The 21,756-nt window shown below is 48.6% G+C and overlaps 1 protein-coding gene across 1 annotated transcript in view; it reads right to left on the reverse strand.

Annotated features, from left to right (window-relative positions):
- The window catches only part of UBE2QL1 (ubiquitin conjugating enzyme E2 Q family like 1), a 38,068-nt gene extending 17,671 nt beyond the window's left edge, over nucleotides 1–20,397 (reverse strand). Inside the window, exon 1 of the mRNA XM_037154371.2 lies at nucleotides 19,096–20,397. Coding sequence (XP_037010266.1) covers nucleotides 19,096–19,872 — 777 coding nt within the window. The 5' untranslated portion in view covers nucleotides 19,873–20,397. The remainder of the gene's footprint in view (nucleotides 1–19,095) is intronic.
- Nucleotides 20,398–21,756: the final 1,359 nt, after the last annotated feature.

Raw genomic sequence — 21,756 nt, forward strand, 5'->3', positions numbered from 1 at the left:
CTAAAGTCTCACATATTTTCTTAAACCACTTTTCTTGAGGTCAGACCACATACAAAGAGCTAAGCACATGTTATGAGTGCGACTAGATGAGCTCAGCTGTGGCTGTTTTTGAGGGACCGATGAGGCAGAGAGTGTTGGTGACCCGCAGATAGCCATGAGCTTCCCTGCATCTCCCGCCTCCCTGCCAATCAGATGTGGCCCTGTGGCCAGTTCCGGCCAGTGGGCTGTGGGCAGAAGGGATGCGTGTTCTTTCTGAGTGGGGGCCTTTATGAACCGCTGTGCTCTCTCATTCTTACCTCTGGTTGCTGTGAACTTAGGGGCCACATGTTCAAGGTGGGGAATTAATACTGGAAAAGCAGACCACGTCAGACAGTGTTTGCAAAAGACACACTCATTGCTGAGACTTCAGGGTGCACTTGGTTGTGGAAACTAGGGCCCACTGCTCTGAGCAAAATTACTGACAAGAATTTGCAAAATGTGCATGGAACATTAATGATCTACGAAAAGCTAAGACGATTTTTAAAGCTAAGGCGGAGCACAGAGGAGGACTTGGCCTCTCTGATGTTTGACAGACCAGGAGGTTGTGTTCCTAAAAGTGGTTCTGTGTACAGAATATTTGTACAGAAGCAGGCAGATAGATGAGTGGAACTGGAGAGAATCAAATTAATATGGGCCTTGCACATGATAAAAATGACAAAAAATAAAAGGCAGCAGAAAAGGGCCAGGTGGCTCAGTGGACAGGGCGGAGGAGACCTGCTCACTCCTCACTACGTGGGGAGAAAGAAGCTGGACTTCTACCTCACAGAATGCACAAGAAACAGATTAAACTTAGAATGCAAAATGGGAGAGAAAGGGAGCTTATCTTGTGATATAATGGGGAGAAATAGCTCTTCACATATAGTTTTCAGTCTGAAAACACGCATAAATGGAACTAATTCAAAATCAGATTTTTTTTCAGTGAAAGAGAGAGAATATATTGGGAGAAAATATTTGAAATGTCTAAAACCTACACAAGGAATTAATATTGGAAAATCAAAAGGATTCATGAAAATTGACAAGAAAAAGCCAGACAACCAGGAAACCCAAAGAAAAGTAGAGAAATCTCAGGAACAGAGGCCATTAGGGTGGGGCCTCATCCTACGGGTTTGGTGTCTGTGTAGAACGAGGACGCGGACGCCAACACAGAGGAAAGGCCCTGTGAGGACGGACAGAAACGAACCACCTGCAAGCCCAGGAGAGAGAGCTCAGAAGAAACCGGCCCTGCCAGAATCTTGATCTCAGGCTTTCAGCCTCCCAAACTGTGAGAAATAAAATTCTGTCATTTAAGCCACCTGGTCTGTGGTACTGTTGGGACAGCCCTGCAGATGCAGATGCTATGCCTCAATAAGATATACGTGAGCTTAAAAATAAAATCTTTTCTGTAAATAAGAGCAGGCAGGACCAAACAGAGCAGTAGCTGGAGGTACCTGGGTGGGCGTTTTGGTCACGCAGCTGACGGGAGTGTGACCTGACATGACCTTCATGGACAGTGATTTGACAATGTGCACCCAATCTATACATGGAGTGTCCATACCCTTGGATCCAGTAACTAACTTCTGGTGGTTTTGTCTGCAGGCAGAGGCCCAAGTGTGGAAACCTGATGTGCCGGTGGCCCTTGCAGGGTCTTTGTAAGAGGGAAGCTGCTCACATGGCACCGCCACACCTGAGAAGGACAGATCTTCTGAGGGGCCCATCTTTCGTTCGAGGACAAAGTCACCACACCCTATTCAGTCTCCTAAGTACAGGGTATTTGGACTCATCGGGGATGCACAGAAGGAGACCGCAACTTGGCCCCTGACTGTGGCAGCCCACTTGTCTGAGTTCCTACCCTAAAGTGTCTCCCATTTTCACTTTCACTGCAAGCGGACATCTGACTCCAACGCAGTAACTGTTATTTAATTAAACTGAATTAGAGCAGTTTACTACTCTAATAAATTATTATCATCATGAGGGCAGATCAAAGTCGGTAGTAACAAATAAAATCCATTTGTTATTTTTCATTTAATTAATTGGCTTCTTTTTGATGGGGGGGGTGCTCAGTGCATTCAGTGGAAGAAAAATCCCTACAGATCATTTTAATTATGGCATTGTGAAAGTCAAATTATGGCATTGTGAAAGTCAGGGAAACACAATTAAAATGCAAACATTTAAGTGTGTTTGAGTAGGAGAATTATATAAATACTTTAAATATTATATTTATTTTACAAAAAGTCTTGGGTTATATATAGTAGTACCCAGTCTCATGACATTCTGTTAGCCTCTGATATTTGTCAAGTTCTGTTAGCCTCTGATATTTGCCAAGGCCAGAAGGCCTTGGCGATGAAACATGGGAAACACGCAGAGTGTCATCGGCTCAGCTTTGTGTCCAGACACACAGAAGTAACATAACTGTGATGAAGGAGAGGCAGGGAGGGCTCAGACAGTGTTGCTGCCCTCTGTTAGCCCTGGTGGTAAAACCAAGTCCTTGCTCTACAGAGTTCAAGGTCCCAGGAAACAGGATTCAGGAGGGACGACCACAGGTGAACGGGGGTGTCCCTGGGTGACGGGAGAAGGGGACGGCTGTGCTCACACGTGATGTTAGGTTCCCCAGAAACCACTGAGCAGGGCTGTGCCAGCCTGTCCCCAGGTCCAGCTGGCAGGCTGGCGGAGGAGTCTGGGGATATTTGAATGAATTCCTCTTCTTTTGAATTCACGCAATGCACAAATGGCTAAGCAAAATCGTTCTCCTCAATAAGTCTTGCGGTGAGTCTTGTTAAGTGCTTGTTTTAAACAGTGTGATCAATAAAATGACCAAGAGTTTTTTTCTGATGTAACTATAAATGGAATGAGTAAAATTACCATAAAAATGAAATTAAGGGCTTTCAGAAAGCATCTTACACCTAAGTTTGGTAAGATCATCTAAATTGTTTAAACATAACTTCGGATTAAAAAAATGCATCAATTTGGGTATACTGGCATAAAAACCAATTGGATTAGAACATATTCACAATTATTTGGACCTCAGTTGGTTTGCTCATGCGTCCCTTCCAGGATCGCCGACCCTCAAGCTGTTGTTTGAATTCATCACCAACCCTCCCCCTTTTGGTTCACCCGGAATGTCCACACTGCCTGCTCTGGGGCACCTTCTCTGCACCCCGGCTTTGCCCCAGTTCTTCTCTCTCTGCAGGCACCGAGAATGTGACTGTGCCGGGAGATGTGTCTTTGCAGAGGTTATCAGGGAGGAATGAAGTCACTGGGTGGACCCTGATCTGAACGGACTGGTGTCCTTGTAGCGGAGGTGATTAGGACACACAAGCTGAGGGGAGACCTCGTGAGGATGTAAGGAGCAGATGACTGTGTACATGTCGAGGGGAAATACTTCAGAAGAAGCAACCCTGCCGACACATTGATCTTGGACTTCCAGCCTCCAGAACTGTGAGGAAGTGAATTTCTGTTGTTTAAAGTACCCTGCCTGTATTTCCTTGTGATCCCAGCAGCCTTCCAGTAGTACTACAGGCTCGTTCAGGCTGCAGTGAGAGAAACAACAGCTGAATGGATGGAAGGAAGGGAGGGGAGGGGAGAGAGGGGGTGAGAGAGAGACAGAGAAAACCCAGTAGCACAGAAACCTCCAACCAGAAAAACACCACAGAGATACCAAAGAGAAGATGTTTGCAGACACATTCTTTAAATAACACCCTCCACACTGAAATTATAAAATGAACTCCAAACCCTAACATGCTGATTGGTGACCTGGGGACTGGGAGCAGGGTCCCCCACCGACTATCCCTGAACCCTTGGACCCTGAACAGAAGCCTCCACTCAGTGTCTGCCTTGTTTATTTTCTGGCAAATAGGATGTGACATTTCCAGGGCACATGATTAAAAACAAGAACTCATAACACTAATTCTCATGTTTACTAACAGGTGATCAATACATTCAGTGTTTAGAGAAAAACAGAAAGTTCAAATCACACGGGACGCACGTGGTCCTGCAGGTGAAACTAGTTTGGCACCCGGCATCAACCAGACAATGCCTTCTTGACCCAGTGCGTTTTGTTGCTAAAAATGTCCACTTTCTTGACACCGTAATTACAGTGCACTCAACACCTGTAATTTTTCTTTGATGATTCATTACTTTGCGGTACCCGAAAGTCATCAACTCAACTTCACTCAGCAAGGCTTGAGGGCCCGCTTGGTGCAAGGTTTGGGCTAGTCCCCACGGGCCGCAAATGCTCTCCTGTTGGAGTCCCACCAAACTGCTTCTCCTGTGGGGAGTTAGTCCCCCCATGAGGAATGTCCAGCCCAGCTGGGTGGGGAGACACAGCACAGCTCCCAAGAGGAAGCACCTGCCACGGCCAGCTGGGAGCAGGGTGCTCGGGGGTTACACAGGGAGCCTGGGCAGATGGAGGAGCAGCGGCTGCAAGGAGGATGAAACCTAGAGATGGGCCTGGTGGGTGGGATTCCAACAGGGGACTGGACCTTGGGGTACTGAGGAGGCAGCTAAAATCTGAGCAGCTCACTAAGTCCTCACCAGAATGCCAGGTGGATGCACGCTTGCTTCCATTTTCAGAAGAGGAAATAGGGAGGAAAGGGAATGGGTAGACCGGCTGCTAGGACACCAAGAGCTGATTTCCCCAGTAACAGTCAGGGCCCTCGCCACTTTCTGCCCCCTGCTGTCCAGGGACCAGAGGCAGGTGGGGAGGGAGTAGACGAGAGGACAGAGAGCAGGGGGGAGGATGGGGAGCAGAGGTTTCCAAGAAATAAATTTTAAAGGACTTACCCAACCTCAGAGTGAAATCTTCTAGGGTATTGTGAAGTACTTCTTTTACAACACTACCTATCTGTCAAGATTGTGACTTACTGACTTAGGTTAGCAGAAGGTAGTGAAATGGATGAGACTGGTAGGAGATGAAGAAAAGAAAGATTGTGTACAAGGTACCAATAGTCACTGAAATTATATAGAGAAAAATAACATGAAAAGGAAAATATCAAGTAGCAAATGATGGTTGAGTTAGACATTCAAACTTTCGAAAGGTAAGATTGCTAATGAAAAACTAACCCTTCTATCCCTCACTCAAACTATACTTGCCTTACAAGGCTAGTTAATATCACTGCATTATTCTTCTTAAAGACCAAACAAGTGGCCAAAGAGCCATCTTCCACTGTAGGTTTAGGAAGCAGAAATGTCAGAGAGCATTTCCTCGTGACTGAGATCTTGGCAACCAACAGTTGCCAGTAAGCATGTGTTGGATCACAGACTCTACAGATGTAGGTATAGGCTTCAACTAAATGTTTCCATTGCTTTTGTTGTCAAGTCGATGATAGTCAAAGATTAAGAAAATAAGTTGGTCATGTCCTGGAGGCCTGCCTATAAACCAAGTTCTAAAAAAGAAATGTTTAAAAGTATACTTTGCTTGAGATAATAGAAAAATGCAGCTAGTTAAGCACAGAGCAAAGACAGTTGAAACAATAACAATGGTCACAAGATGTTAAGCGTCTGCCTTTTGCTTTAAAGATAACATCACTGATCTACAGTCATGCAAAGTGTTGCAGAATCTTGGTTCCTCAGCCCAGTTAGATCACTGACCACAGTGAGGAGGGCTCCAGACAAGATGACATCAGGAACTAAATTAATCAGACAAAGGAAAACCACTTAGACAAGAGCTAACCAGTCAGAGTGATTAGTGTTGCCCCTAACCCTCAATCTTTCCCTTTAAACACCCTTGGCTAAAACCATCGGGTAGTTCAGGTTTTAATTGATAACTTCCTGTTCTCCTGGATTGGTTTCCTGCCAATAAACTGCTTTAATTTCTCCATGGCAAAATTCAGTGTCCAGAGTTCACAACTGCTGCACATCAGGTGGGCAGGCCCCTTTTAGGTTTGGTAGAATTCTTAACATTACCCTCAATATTTTGGGGGAAACTTAATTTAATGGTACAGGATGCAAGTTTCCATTGGATTTATGGGACTGTCCACAAGACTCCTAGATAAAGCGAGCTGAGCATTCTCAGGCCCCCAGCTGGCACCTGTTAGCAGAATACTCACTCCTTTCTCCAAGCAGACCCAAACATCTTAGGTCTGCCTGCTGGCTGTGTTCTTCGCACACCTCCTCCCACATTCAGGTTTTGAGTCCTGGGCCTCGGGTGTCTCCTGGTTGGGTGCTGACCATTGCCAAGTTGTGAACTCTCTGAGGGTCTTCTGGCCATGGTGACTGGGTAGCACCATCTATCTTCTTTTCAACAGATCTCAAAGTGTTAAACAACAGCCACCTGCTCTTATGCAGTCTACTGGCCCCTCAAGGGCAATAGACTCAAGTGCTGACTAACAGAGCCTGCTGGGTTCCTTCTTTCCAACTAAGCCCACTGACTTATCCAATGGGGAGACTGGCAGCCTCAGAGACTCCGAATGGAGCCTGGTTAATGCCAAGGTGCGGCTTGAGGGCCCTTAATATTTCTCTTAGGATAGGGCAACTGAAATGACCTCAGACAAAAGATTTGATGACAGTTAATAATTAGCTTGCAGGAGAGAGAAAGAGACATAAAACAATCTGAGCAATGCTGGGTAGACCTGTTCCCATTTGCCCACTATGATGCTAAAAACATTACAAACCTCAAGGGTAGTTATGGCAACAACAGCCAGGCCCATACACTGCTTTACAAAGTGTTACAGCCTCCCTTCCACACAGACGATAACATCCCTTCTTAGAATGATCTGTTCTGCAGGCTAAGAAACACTGGGGACAGGACGCTCTGTGCCTCTAATGATTTCAGATGTTGGATTTCAGATTTCAATATTGCTAAACTATGAAAAAGTCATTGTGAGCACAACAAAAACAGCATAAAAATTCTGGAGGATCAATGAGCTGTATACCATTCCTTCTGCTTGTGAGAATGGTGTTCTACCCCTCCGAGTCCTAAGAGTTGAAAAAACTGCTAGAGACATCTAGTCACTCTCCTACCAACGTAGGAGACCTTACCGTAGATGTGGGGCCGAATGCCCAGGGCCCGAATGAGTTATAAAGACAAGGGAGGCAGGCACTGGTATTCCATTATTAATTACTCTCCATTTGTTTTAATGTCATATATAATACAATATCCCAGAGATTTCTGAGAAAATTCAGTAGTTTCTGGAACATTTCAAGGAGATTTCTCTTGAATTTCATTAAATGGAAGGATTCGCTGTAGCAGGATTCTCTTTCAGTTGTGCTGAGGCAGTAATTGTTGGAGCCCACAGCAGTTTACTAAATTTTAAATTCAACTTCTGAACCAGCTTTCCACCCTGAAACAAACTGGTACCCACAGAGCTTTTCAAGTGGACATGGCATTCTGTAATGAAGAAAGAATCTCAACAATATTTATCGAAGACACTGTATGCATTTCGAGATGATAGAGGCAAATGCTTTAAATAACAGTATTTTCCCATGTAGTTTTCTAACATAGGAGCACCAAAGGAAATCTCTGGATTTCCTTTAGTTTAAAAATACCGCTAACAAAACTCTTGAGAGAGGGAAGTTGCAAAGGAGAAAAAGCTGTGGCCAGATGCTAATACGATCAGTGTCATCATCAGAAATCAACTCCTCCTGATGCAAAATGACTTGATGATGGAAAGCTGACAGAGGCAGTGACCACAGTCCATAAGGAGAGGGCACAAGCTCTCCTGTCATTTTTGTGAATATTTGTAACATTATGGTCAAGTCTGAAAAAATTGGAGCCAACCGGATGTCAGTATTGCCCTGAAGTACTGAGAGTTACGAAAGTGGAACCCTTTGTGTCATTGGCGTTGAATGGCAGCCAGATTCCGGGTCTTTGGTCATCCTTTTCCTGTGTATTTATTTCAGTAACAATTCCACTTAAGGAAGGAATATTTGTTGATCACCTCCTTTATGCCTGACTCTTTGCGCATCATTTTTTTAGCACCGTGATTCACCTGTGAAGGGGTTTCTGTTCATCTTTGAGGGAGGTGCCTAAGGCTTGGGGAGGTTTCTACCCATGCAGCAGGGAAGCGAGCCCAGGGGAGACTTGGTGTTGAAGCCCTGCCTCTGCCTGCAGGCCCACGGCTTTATCCTAACCCCTCCCAAGAAGAACAATGCTGAAACTTGAGTCATCGATTGGGCTCTTCAATCTTATTGCCAGTGATTCTGGCTCTGCCTTCACAACTAGCTGGAGTTCTTAACCTGGGGTCCACAGACTCCCAAGGATGTATAAACTCAGGTGGGGAAAATGTCTTTGCTTTCGTTAACTCCTAACTGCAATTTAGCACCTCGTTTAATTATGATGGAAAGTGACAAACTATAGCAGTATCAGCAATGCCTTGACTTGGTTACCAATAGAGAACTTTCAGATTAAAAAAAGACACACAAAACTCGCCCCCCCCCCCCCCCCCCCCCCCCACCACACAAAAAAAAAACCCCCAAAAAAAAATCACATTATAGTTGTAGGTATCTTGAAATGTCACCAGTACTTGTTACTATGTCTAATTAGGAGAGTTGTTGGACCTGCCTCTCGATCTTGAAATTCAACAAAGATATACTTTTTAATCTCATAATTTAGTTCATCATGTTTTTAAAACAAATTATAATTGTATTTTAGCACACAGTGGTCCTCTCTTACCCATGGGGAATATGTTCCAGCACCGCCAGTGGACGCCTGAAACTGTGAATAGTACTAAACCCTCTACAGGTTATAATTTTCCTATACATGTATAGCTGTGATGAAATTTAATTTACAAATTAGGCACAGTGAGTGATTAACAATGATAACTAATAGTAAAATAGAACAATTATAACAATACACTGAAATAAGTGTTATGCGAGTGTGGTCTTGCTCACCATATCTTGTTGTACTCTATTCACCTTTTCACTTAAAAGGAGGCAATTTATGGCAGTTCTCTGGCACGGCTGAATCACCAGCATCACTACCCTTGCACTTTGGGGACATTTTAAGTCAGGGTGACTTGAACACAAGCACTTACGACACCAGGACAGCTGATGTGATGCCCAAGATGGCTATTAGGTGACTGACCGCCTACAGCAGGGAGACTAAAGACAGACAGGGATGACTCACGTTCCAGGTGTGAGGGAGGGGGATGGAGCAAGATTTCATCACGCTGCTCAGAACGGCACGCAATAGAAAACTTATGAACTGTGCATTTCTGGAGTTTTCCATTTAATATTTTCAGATGGAGGTTGATTGCAACTGTGAATAAGGGCAAACTACTATAACTACATTTGGAAATTTTATAAATTTTATCTTATGCATTTAAAAGCAGTACTCTGAGGAGAAGTCCACAGGCGCTCCGGAGGCCTGGGGGCTGTGCAGTCCTCCATGTGGGCTGGTGGGGGCCAGAGGTGGCAGGGAGGGGTTCTGGCGCCTCCTGATCCTGAAGAATAATCAACAAGAGGCCTCCTTCTCTCTTATCTATGAAAAGGCAGATGCCAGGATCCTCTTTTAAGTAGAGTTATGAAAAATAAATCACCTTAATTCAATCCAGCAGTGTTCAAAGTCACTTCTTGTTAGATTAGTTTTATTTATGAATTGAAATTATTTTCTTTAAGCTGTATGTAATTTTACTGGCTAATTCTACAGTTAGAGAAACTATCTTTTATGAGCTCTCCAAGACTTTTCCAAAATATACATTAAAAATGAATCCAAGGGAAAACAAGGAGGTCTGTGAGGGGCAAGATGGCAGCAGTCACCCTGGGCAGCTCCTCTGCACCAGCTTCAGGCCATCTTCACACTGGACGGAGGGGTCTCCCCCGGGGGCCCTCCCTGGAGCCTGGCTGGGCTCTGCCTTCCCCAGTCCGTGCTGCAGGGCGGCTCTGGCCCCAGGGGAGAGTTCCCCCCCCCCCCCACGGGCAACACAAGAAGCTTCTCTGAGAAACAGTCCCCTTCCCACAAAGTGAGACTGAAGAAGTTATGATCGATTTAGTATTTTGTTGAGTTTTTAAAAGTGACATTTTAAAGGCTCACAATAAGTCAGCTAGCTACAGTTAATTTAAGCTTGTAACAAGTTCAGTTGAAGTTTTCTCCATGATGTTTGTACTTTTCTCTGGTTGGGAAGCGGAGTGAAAGAGGATATGTCATAAAATGCAAAAGACATCAGCACAGATGTACCCTTGCAGTAATTTAAATTTATTTTGTACAGTTACTTTCCATTCCTGACTGCTGTGCCCTGGGAAGCAAAGTGGGTGCCTAGCTTGACACACAAAATCGCCCTAATCGTCCTCACGTGCAGCAGTAAGGCAACACTAACAGTTCTGATAATCACATTCGACTTTATGCACTAGTAATAACTGCTTTCTATGATAACCAATGACAATCAATCCCATAACTCCATGTTCTGAGTTTTGGAAATATAGGAATTTCACAATCACAAGGTGCCAAGCACCCCCCTAACAATATTTGTCTGGAAATTCTTCCTTCAATTTCCAAGTAAGAGGAATACACTTCAAGTATAATCACTCTCATCAAAGAACTCTTGATTAAAAAATATTGAGAATGCTTGCCAAATATTGTGACAGAGAATTAGTAACTAGTTTACAGAAATTATTTTTTAAAGAAGGAACATCTCCAATCTGAGTGGTTTCCACCAATGTAACCGTTATGTGAAAAAGGCATTTCTTTCTTGAATTATTTTCAGAATCTTTAAAACGCCTTTTCTTTTTGTGTATTGAAGAAACAAAGCAGCAAATAATTATCTTCCTCCAACAGTTTGAAAGAAGTAAAATATTACTCCTTTTTGCATAATAGAAACAACAGCTTATGGTGAATTCGAAGCATTCTAGGTGTCCAGCTTTGCTGATAACTCAGTACCATGTTGGATTGGATGGATATATGATCTCTTCTCTTGTGGGTCAATTCTGGGTGTTGCAGCAAACCCAAGAACAGTATCATTGCCAAGGCCCCCTTAAGTTGCACAGTGGCTGCGGGGTACAACCGAGCTGCATGTGCTACTTGGTGGGCTGGCTGCCACTTGCCAATGCCATGGCCCATCAGAACTAGGTGGCTCTGGCACTGGACTGCTTTGTGGAAACTCAGCTCTGTCCTTTACCAGCCATGTGCTTTGGGCATGCCTCAGTTTCCTCCTCTGTAAGATGGGAATTGCAACAGCACTCATCTCACAGGCTGCTGCAAGGATTTCACCAAATGACCCATACAGCTTTTGGTACAAGACCTGATAACATTCATCATATGATGTCACACTGCAGGAGGGGTCAAAGCTAAAGGATGGGGTGTACGCTCAGACCCCCGATTTCAAAATACACACCTTTTTTGGCACAAATGATGTGCCAGGCATTGTTTGAGGGGAAGGGGAAATATCATTTAAATATGTAAATGTAATATAGCAGGATAAGCATAGAAATAAATGTCTTCCAGAACATGCAGCGGTGGTTCAAAGGAGGGACCTATTGCTTTATTGCAGGAATGTTTGAGGGGCTGTTTGCAGAGGGGTTGCAGTATCTCGATAGGGTTTTGAAGGATAGTCAGGGGCTCCCCCGGTGTATGGGGGGAAAGGGCTTTCCAGGTGGGGACACACCTGTGAGCTAAGCAGGGGAGGAGAGAACCAGCTAGTGTGAGTGTTCTAATGGCTGGAAGGGATTGGTGGGAGAGGGACCCCCATGGAGGCCACTGCGGTGGAGGAGCGCCACCGTGGGCGGGCAGCATTGGGGGCTTGGGCTCTGCGCTGTAAAGGTCACAGTGAGGGTGTGAGAATGCCAGGTCTGCATTTTAGAGGAACCAGGATGGTGGCAGTGGGGAGGATGGAAGGAGTCGGAGAGACGGAATGGGAGCAGTGCAGAAGTCCAAGTGGAGGTCACAGCATCGACTGGGGCAGGAGCAAAGGCCAGACAGGAAAGCTGGGCTGGATGATCACAAATGGGAGAGTCCCACTGAAACCTGCTCCCTGCTGGGCGGGGACAGCCTCGCTTGGTCCCCACACCCTGCCCTCCTCTTTCGGTTCTTTGCCGCATCATTGGTCCCAGATCTGCTTCATCCCCCCACCTTCTCATTCTAGGGTCTCAGTCCTCTTGCTCAGCTCAATAGCCGACTTGAGAGATGGCCAAGAGGATGAAATGGCAGAGTAAATGGGAGTCACCCTGGGAATGCCAAGGGTGATCTGGCTGTGGCAGGCAAGTCACCCTAGGCCCTCGGCAAATGGGTGCTGAATGTGAATGAATATATGAACGAATGAAATGTGTGACAATGAGGGGGGAAAGGAACAAAACCTTATCTAGTTTGCTGACTCCCAGGTAGGAGAGCGTAGCCATTACTAGAAATATTTCTGCTGTTACAACAACTGCTTTGTGTGTTTTGAGAAATGCCTTATCTTTCCATTTATTAGCAACAAAACAGTGTTCAAAACTAGGCCAGCCCCCAACATCAGAGTCAAGTCTCACTCACCCGTAAGGAGAGTGTTCCCTCTGGGAAAGTCACACAGAAGTTTGAAGATGCTGCTGACCCCAGACCCCACCTCTCCCAAGCCCCCAGTGCACACACAGCCCACATATATTTTAAAAATGTGCACTTACCTAAATATCGAGCAAGTATAACTGTGAAGCTGCCTGCCATGTCGAAGACATACAAGTGGGCTTGCATTATTGCCACCGGAGAAGCATTCCCGTGTGTCAAGCACTTTACGTGTCTCTGTTCGCCCCGTGTGCCTAGAGCTCCACACCCGCGCCGTGCGGATTAGCCGACCATCCATAGTTCTGCCTGGTCCATACTCGAGTCCTCCCAGCTGCGTCTCATGAAGAGTGAGACACCTGTCTCAGGCACATGTCCTTTTGCAGGGTTCACACCCCGTCTTGGTCTACCCCTGCTACCTGGGGAGGAAGGACTTGGTTTCATGACAGCAGGGCTTCCAGGGGGCTCCGTCAGGGTCGACATAGGACACTGGCTCCAATCAAGGTAAAAGGGGGGAGGTTGGGGGGCTGAGTACACCCACCATCTTCTGAGGCTCCCTGCTGTGGCTGCTGGCACAGATGGGTGGACCTGGGGACGATGAAGAATTACTGGTCCAGGTGGCTTTTCCCACCCTGGCTGCCCAGTAGAATCACATAGGAGCTTTTCCAACAAGCCTCTCCAGGAAGTCTGAATCTCCGAGGGTGGGGCCCTGGCACTGGAATAATTTAAACACTCCCCAGGGCATCAAAGTTACGAGCAGGTGAGGACCACTGACAGAGAGGAAAGCAGTCATACCTGTCACCTGTCCTCCTTCTCCCTCCCAACTACCTCATGAACCTAGCAAAATTCTAGGATTCCCATTTGAAATGTGGCTCAAAGAGATCACTGTCACTAGCTGCTTTTTTTTTTTAAAGAAGAAAATAAATTAGCCATCCCCAATGGTACCCGAGGCTGCCTCACTGAATTCACACACACCTGTTCCCGGGGGTGAGAAAGGGCACATTGGGTTGTGGCTCTCAGACTTTACTGTGAACTTCGACTCATTGTCCACCTTGGTATCCTCCATTAACAAAAACACACATAAGCCCCCAAACTATGCTGCTCCTTGAAAAGAAAAATAAACCTCTCGTATCCCTAGTATAAACCAGGAAATCAAACAGAAATGCATTTGCATCCTCTTCTTGCAAGTTTAGATTCTCAGAAGTCGACAACTCGGGGCCAAGAAAGTTGCTGTTATTATTAACTGTCCCACCAGCCCCGGGAGGAGCGCAGTGCCAGGGAGCAGAGCTGCGGGGCTGCCAAGTTGGTGTGGGACTATTTTTAGGATGTAGAGTCCTGTCTGCATCCTCCTGCCTGCCCTACTTGATAGCAGAATGAGCTATTTTTTTCCTCTGAATAGTCAAGCACCTGGATACCTCAAGCCGCAGAGTCATCCTGGTGGGTAAATCTCTCCATCACCTACACATGGCACAAAACAAAACCGCACTGACTCACAGAACCCCTCCCCTGCAAGTCCACTCTGCTTGGGTGAGCACGTGCGTTACCCACCCCAGGTTATCACTGATTCCGCTCCGGGTTCTCCAGCCTCCCCCTGAAGGGACTGCCACAGCTCTGTTCCCAGGTGTACTCCGGGCTGGCCCTCCTGACCTTCCTCAGTTTCTCTGTGTTCACATGACTGCCTTCACTTACATTACTTTGCAAACCAGCACAGGCCCTAGAGAAACCAGAGGTTAAATTGTTTAAGGAGTTCCTGTTTGGACTCCTTCTGGGCTGCACTGTGTCCTAACCAAATTCACATTGGGGTCCTACTCCTAGCACCTCAGGATCTGGAGGCAATCAAGTGAAACTGGGGTCATTAGGGTAGGCTCTAATCCAATATGACCCAAGTCCTTATGAGAAGAGATCAGGACACAAATAGAAGGTAGAAGATGTGAAGCGAAACAGGGAGAAGACAGCCATCCGCACGCCAAGGAGAGGCCGGGAGCAGCTTCTCTGTCGCTCCTCGGGAAGGGACCAACCCTGCTGGCACCTTGATCTCAGACTTTTGCCCTCCAGAATTGAGACATTAAATTTCTGCTGGTTAAGGCCATCAGTCTGTGCTATTTTGTTTTAGCAGCTCTAGCAAACTAATACAGGGCTTTTAAAGCATGTGTCAGTTACAAAGTTTAGAAGCCTGTACATCTTAAGAACCCAAAGTGCTGTTTGCATTCACCACTTTTTTGATAAGACCTAGAAATGTTGCAGTCATAAGTAACGTGCTGTTTCTAGGGCTCATACTTTGGAAGAAGCTTTGAAGATGACTTTGTGTGTGTGTGCGGATGTGCTCACACACATGATTCCCAGCGACACCCTTGGTACAGCCCCCCTTTAAGGCCTAAAGTGAACCTCAGAGAAGCACGCTACAACCAAGGTTGATCTGTAGAGCCCTTTATCTCCTCATCACATTCTGACAAGTGGCCACACCTGCCAAGTTTTCTTTATGCAAAATCCCCAGGAACTTGTGCTGTCTGTCAGGCAAATGCAACCATCCCGGCCCGGCTGACCAATTTTTAGTTCAAACGCTAAGATCTGAGGCTGTTTCAGTGTTGTTCTCAGTCTTCTGCTGACAGCTGGCTGAACATCTGTGTTCTGGGGACACAAAGGCTTATGGTGCAGGTCACAGGACAGAGGACTGCCTGGTAAGTGCAAGGTGCTTGGGTGGGTGGGCTCGGCTGCCATTCCTGACAGCTTTTGCTCGGGTGGGTTGATTTGCACAGCCTTGCCTCTCATTGCCGGTCTTAGAACATGAGGTTGTATCAATGTCACTTGACTGTGTGGAGTGGCAGTTTCCTCACCTGTACAGTGACCATTAAAACAGTAGAACCAAGTGATAGCCTAGTTCTTAGCTGGCCCAGAACATGCCCTAGAGAGAGCACGCAGATGTTGGCCGCTGCCGCTATGATCGTCACGGTGGGCCCAGTCCTGCGGCTGGCTCTGAGGGGATAGAGGAGTGCCATCTGGTCCCTTGCCCCTGGCCATGCCTAGGGGGACACTTGGGAGATGAGCAGGTATGGAAACAGAACCCTGAGTTAGTGGTTCCTCAAGCAGATTTTGGGGACCCTTCTGCTCATACAACTGCAAGAAGAGGGTCTCTTCCCAGTCCTCCAGTTATCCCAGACTCTACCCTGGACAACAAGCCTGTAAGCTCTGAGCACTTCGGGCAGGACCCTCCCGTGTCAGGGTCACAAACTCTGTCCACAGTGGTTGCTACCCAAGGCTGCCTGCTAGGTGTACGCACTACGCTGACAGTGCACGGGATGTAACTTTCAAGACCAACTTCTAACATTCCAACCTCAGAAGTCCCGCACGGGAGCTGTGTGCTGTCTCCTTTGGGTTCAGTAAATGACAAAGGGCGTAAGTAACGATTTAAACTTTGAACTCAGTCACCAGCTCATTTAAAAAGTACAGGGATTTTCTTCCAATTGTCGAGAAGCAAAAGAGTCCTCTAAAATATTTCTGTTAGTCAAAGGAAGCTTTGTCCTGGATTGTAGGCAAATAAACCAGCATGTCACTGTCTCCACATAGAATATAGTGAACAAGACATTCTCACTGATTTGTTGGAAGCAGCCACGGTCCGCGAAGCAGCACCTGAGATTTTGATGACATGGGCCGAAGAGTCAGGGAAAGGCCTGGAGAAAGGACTGAACTGATCCTACATGAGAAACACCAACTTTCATTTTGTCCATAAAACGATTAAGCTGGTCTGTTCACAGTATTGCTAACGGACCCCTTAATATTAGTTTTCAATTTCTCTAAAGGTATAGAAACAAAATTAACTTGGTGTGTCCTCAGTTCAGAAAGTTAAGCTGAGCAATTATGAAAGAAAGAAAAAAAGGGAGCCTTTTCTGACTTTGTCACTTAAGAAAAACGAATCCTAAAAAGAAATGACAACAGATGGAGGAATGTACTAGAACGAATGGTTCATTCTTTCAGAGTCATTCCTCGTTGGATGGCAGTCCTGTGTCTCTTGGAACACACAGTCAGGTGTTCTGGGTGCCTCCCCGAAGCCTCGTCCCTTTCACTGTGGAAATCACTTGGTAACTTCAGTGCTGCAGTGAGCGTCTGTGGGTAGGGTGTTCGTCACGGTGCGAAAGGCGCAGTGCTGCTCAGATTCCTGAACCGCCCTTGGGCACAGAATCCTGCGTGGTTGGCTTCATTTCCTACTCTTACATTGCATTTCCAATAGTTCAAGCACACCCTGCATTCCTCTCTTTTGGATGTTAAACGCAAAGAAATTGAATTGGCATTTAAATAACTTGATGAGTTCTCACCTTCATTTCAGATACTTTATGCACCAGAATTTAGGACAGGTGATATAACAACATGCTAGGTGGAGGACCCTGAGTTCAATTAGGTAAGGTTTGGGAATGAATAAGTGAAATTTTACTGATAATTACTTTCATCACTGAGGTCTCTAAGTTGCAAGCTGTATGCAAGACTCTCAATTTAATTACAACAAAAAGGCATACAGATACAAGGGTGTGCCTATTTTAACAGAAGTACATGGGCACTATCAGAACAATTAATTATTCATAACATTAATGTAAACATGGAAAGCACTCAATGTACTAAGACATAGCCTTTAAAAAAGAACTTTCTTCGTTCTCATTTGAGATCTTTATTTTCCTGAATATTTAGAAATGGAGGCTGCAGTCTGGGTGACCTCTAGGATCGTGTCCAAGTCTAAAATGCTGTGATCCTGTGATCCTATATAAAATAAATGACATTTTTTCTCCCCTGATCCCACAAGTCATCTTCACCATGAAGAATGAAAAAAGGTAAGAGACATCTCCAGAGACTTCTGATTAGCAATGACTGCAGAACCAAATAACAAGCTCATTTCTGTGAAATATCCATCCATATCCTTTGTATACACTGTTTGAAAAATACACTGAGACTCCCCTTTCATCCCTGTGTCTTGTATCAGCTCACAGGCACCTTACATTAAAGCCAGCATTGAACTACAGAGATGCAGATTCCTCTCACGTTAAAGAGTTAAACCTCACTCAGTTAGAGGTGTTTTTCCAGACTGGTCACATCCATCCTCTTCCTAACTCAAGAACTAAGTGGAACCTAAACCCCAGAAAAGATACTCTAGCAGTATAGTTACTTGGTAACACCAGACCTCAGTCAAGAATTAAGTGCCCCCCACTGGAGGTAGAATGCTATTTGCTTGGTATCCCAGGGGCTCCAGCTCTAGTGAACTGGCAGAACAAGCCTTATTTGATGAGCGTGAAAGATCTTGCAGTGAAAAGGACAATGGCAGGTGACAGGGGACTGATGGCTTCTGATATGCTGGCTGTAGAAAGACCAAATCGAGGCCGTTCAGTCTTTTAAACAAAACAATTATTCTTTGTAAATCTGAAAGATGCCCATATAAAAATATGATTTCATTAAGTAATGTTTAATATTGACTTGGGAAAATATCCGCCAACTTGGACACAATCGAGAGCACATAACGTGGGAAGAGAAAACCTTCATGCACCTGTCTGCAGCCAGGTGGGAACATATTTCAGGAGATTTCATTCATTCTCTGCTCTCAAGTCCTATGTGGTTTCTTTTCAGTAGAGCTGCCATCTGGTGCAGTAGGCGAGGAGACTCAAGTGTCAAACTTGCCCCTTATTTCACTATTTAGAAAAAAATCTTTAGCTCTGATAAAGTATTGAACCACTGGGCACCAGGAGACCAAAGGAAGAAACAGGTCTGAAAGAGACCAAGGCCTTGAATGTCTGTCTGTCTATCTACCCCAGAGGTGAGGGTCCTGGAAGGCGCAGGTGCCGGGCATTTCCCTGACCGAGTCCGGCCTTGTCACTAAGGAGGCATTCACGCCACGCCTCTGCCTTGCCAGTGAAATTTCTCAAGAGTGAAATTTTTACCTTTACCCTAGCTGCTGCTCAGGAAAAGCATGCAGGGTTGGGGAGCAGATTCACCAGCTCGGGCAGCCTCTGCAGAGCACCCCACCGGCCAAGCACCCACCTGGGAAGTTGGGGAGGAAAGCTATGTGTGTTTGTGTATGCATGGCAGTAACTAGGTTGGACATTTGGTGCTAAACTAGGTTGGAGTTACACTTAAAGTTCCACCTTTACAGACGTTATGGGGAAAGGAGATAAAAGAAGCAGGTGGCAGGGGTGAGGGAGGGAATGGGTGAGGGAAGGAAGAGGAGAATGGAGGAGACCGGGGATGGAGGAGGAGGAAAGACAGAGGGAGGGAGAGATGAGGGAGGTGGAGGGCAGGAAAGAGAGGAGTGGATGGGGGAATGGAGAAGAGGATAAAGGGCAGACGGGAGAAGGGTAGGGCTGAGGGACGCCAGGGGAGGGGGTAAGTGGGAAGAGAGGCAGAGGAGAAAATGGAGAAAATGGAGAAGAGGGTAGGACCGGGGAAAGCGTGAGAATTATGGAGAGACAAGGGTCGAGTGAATAAACCAGAGGAGACAGGCTGGGGGACAGGGAGAGACGAGGTGGAAAAGTAGGGAATGAAGAAAACGCTTTGGGAAAAGAAGCGGAGGCTCCGGGACGTCTCCGGAGTCTGCGGGTTGGAGCCCCGAGCACAGGAGCAGCCCGAACTCAGAACAAGATGGCCAGCCCGGCCAGCCCAGCGGGTAGGATCGCTGGCGCTCGCCACTGCCCCTTCCCACTTACCTGGCCCTTAACCAGGCTGGCAGCAAACTGGCGCATCACGGCCTCCACCGTGTAGGCGCTGGACCAGCCGCGGGGCGTGAGCAGCTCCATGCAGATGGCACCGCCGTCCAGCACGTAGCCGTTCTCCAGGCGCGGGCTGAGCACCCGCATGAAGGGCGGCGAGAAGGGAAAGTTGTCGGGGAAGGTGAGGTTGAGCAGGATGAACTCGGTGTTGGTCTCCTTCATGTCCTGCCACAGCACCGAGTCCTTGTCCACCTGGTGCAGCTTCACGTTCCAGTCGAAGAGGCTCTCGTCCACCAGCTCCACGGAGATGAAGCGGTCGCTGAGGCGCGCGATGTCCTGCAGCTCCTTCATGAGCCGCCGGCTACGCACCTGCGTGCAGTGCTGCTGGCGCGCGGCGGGCACCAGGCTGCCGCCCGCCGCCGCCGCCGCCGCCCCAGCAGGGCCGGGCCCCGCCCTGGCGCCCGCCGCCTGATCCCGGGGGCCCCCGGTGCCTGCCGCGCCGGCCGCCCCCGCTGCGGGCTGCGGCGGCTTGTCGCGCGGGGCCAGCTCCGGCGCGCGCTTGCCCTTGCCTTTGCCCGGGCCGGGGCTGGAGTCGCCCGCGCCCCCGGGGGGGTGCTGCTGCTGCTTGTGGCCGCTGCTCTTGGTGCCGCTCTTGCCGCGCAGCGACGCGCTCTGTTGGCCGCCGCCGCCGCGATGGTTGTGGTGGTGCTTGGGGTCTTCGGTGTCCCGGTTGTGCAGGCGGATGAGCCCGATTTTGCGGAGCAGCGTGGCCATTTTAGGCTCGGCGCCGGCTTGGGGGTTCCCTCGGCTCCTGCCCCGGGAGCTCGACAGCCGAGGCACGGGGCGGCGGGGACCGGCCGACTACTCAGCGGGACGTGGCGCGGGTCACCCCGGGTGCCAGCGGTCGTGGCGCAGAGGAGCGGGCAGCAAGTGCGCTCCGCAGCCGCGGTATCGCTGCTGTCATATGACGGGCCCCGCTTTGGCTCGGGCTCCGGCCGCCCGGGGAGCGGAGGCGAGGAGGGTTGGCTGCGTGGCTGGCTGTCCCCGGGCTGTTTCCTGGGCGCAGTCCCCGGAGCCCGATGTCTGCGGTCCTTTGTGCGTGGCCGCAGCCGGGCTGGCCTGACGTCCGAACGCTGCGCGGGTGCGCGCAGAGTCGCCCACGGAGCCCCTAGGGCAGCAAGGTGGCCGCTGCCTGGCGCGGTGCGCGCCCGCCGGGCCGTGCGGCGTTGGCCGCTACCGCGGGGCCCCGGCCGCTGCCGCTCGCGTCGCTGCCGCCGCTGCGGCTGCTGACATTGCAGAGGCGGCTGCTCCGTCTGAGCCAAGCTTGCTGCGGAGGGGGCGGCTCTGCCGGCGGGGAGGGGAGGCGCGGGGCGGAGCCGCGGGCTCGCCAGAGCCGTGCAGCCCCGCCGCCCTCCCGCTGCCCGTCTCCCGCGGCGACACGCGCTCGGCCGCTGGGGGGAGACAGCGGCGCGCAGGGCTGGCGGCGTGCGGGCTGTGGGGTCTCAGCACGCGAGGCTGAACAGGTCCGAGAAGCGGGGACAAGGGTGGGGACTAGCTGAGGAAGGGGTTTGTGAGAGCGGTAGTGGGGTTGTCGCAGGCTCCGGTTCGTCCCCCCGGTATCCGCGCTCGCGGCGACTTCCCACCCCTCGCCCAGGCCGGAGCCTCCTACCTCACCTAACCTGGATAAGACAACCCGAAAGGGAGAGGTTCGGGGAAGCCCGGAAAGCAGCCCGATGACCAATTCCCTGGGACCAGATGGACCCGGCGTCCTGGACAGCCGTCCTGATTGGACAGGGGCCGGGACTAGGGCGACGCTTTCTTAAAGACTGATCGAAGAATCCTGGCCGGGGGAGGAGGATGTGGAATCGCGCCCGCCGCAATCCTCCCGAAGCCCCTGAAGTTAACCTTAAAGGGTTAATGTTATGCTAATTAACCCCTCTGCCCGGGTGGGCTCCTCTGTGGTCCAGCAGGCAGGAAGGTTCCTGCATTCTGAAAAGGGGTCCCGGGAGGAGGCGACCGCCGAGCACTGGCTTCTGATTCCTTTCCCAAAGGCTACGCGAAAACGCGTCCCACGCTGCTGCCCGCGGGCGCTCAGGGCGCGAGGCAGGCCGCTTTGAGACCCTGGAGTCTTCTGTGCCCCTGGCTGACCCCAGGACTGCCCGCGGAAGAGGAGAACCTCCTTCAGCCTGAAGGCTTCCCTTCTTCCTCTCCCTTTCTGTCTTTAACTCTTGAAACATATTTTTATCCGTGAAAATTTCAAGTAAAATGCATGTTCAGAGAGCGTCAGAGGCTGAAACAACCTGGGAACTGGCGAAGCTTCAGGGCTTGCAGGACGCGCGCTGCCTTGCAGGGTCTAGGGTGTTCGGTCCAGCTCTGCAATGGGGAGAGGCAGAGGTAACCTGTGAAATACAGGAAAAATTACCACGCAGACCTGAATGGCTCAGAACTCTAAACTTCGCCGCTGTGCCTGGTTGGATTTCAACTTGGGAAGCCTCTAAGTTCATCAGAATGAATGTGTTCATTTTGTTGCCACCATGATTTTTTTAAAACCGCCTTTATCATTTTCACCTTTTCCAACATATTTAAGAGTTTCGCTGTGAAAAATAACTCTCAGGCCACTGTACCGGCCCGGGGTTCGGTTTTCTGGGGTTATCTGCT

The sequence above is a fragment of the Artibeus jamaicensis genome, unplaced genomic scaffold (assembly GCF_021234435.1).
Source record: "Artibeus jamaicensis isolate MK-2021 breed Jamaican fruit bat unplaced genomic scaffold, CSHL_Jam_final scaffold_369, whole genome shotgun sequence".
NCBI classification, from domain to species: Eukaryota; Metazoa; Chordata; class Mammalia; order Chiroptera; family Phyllostomidae; genus Artibeus; species Artibeus jamaicensis.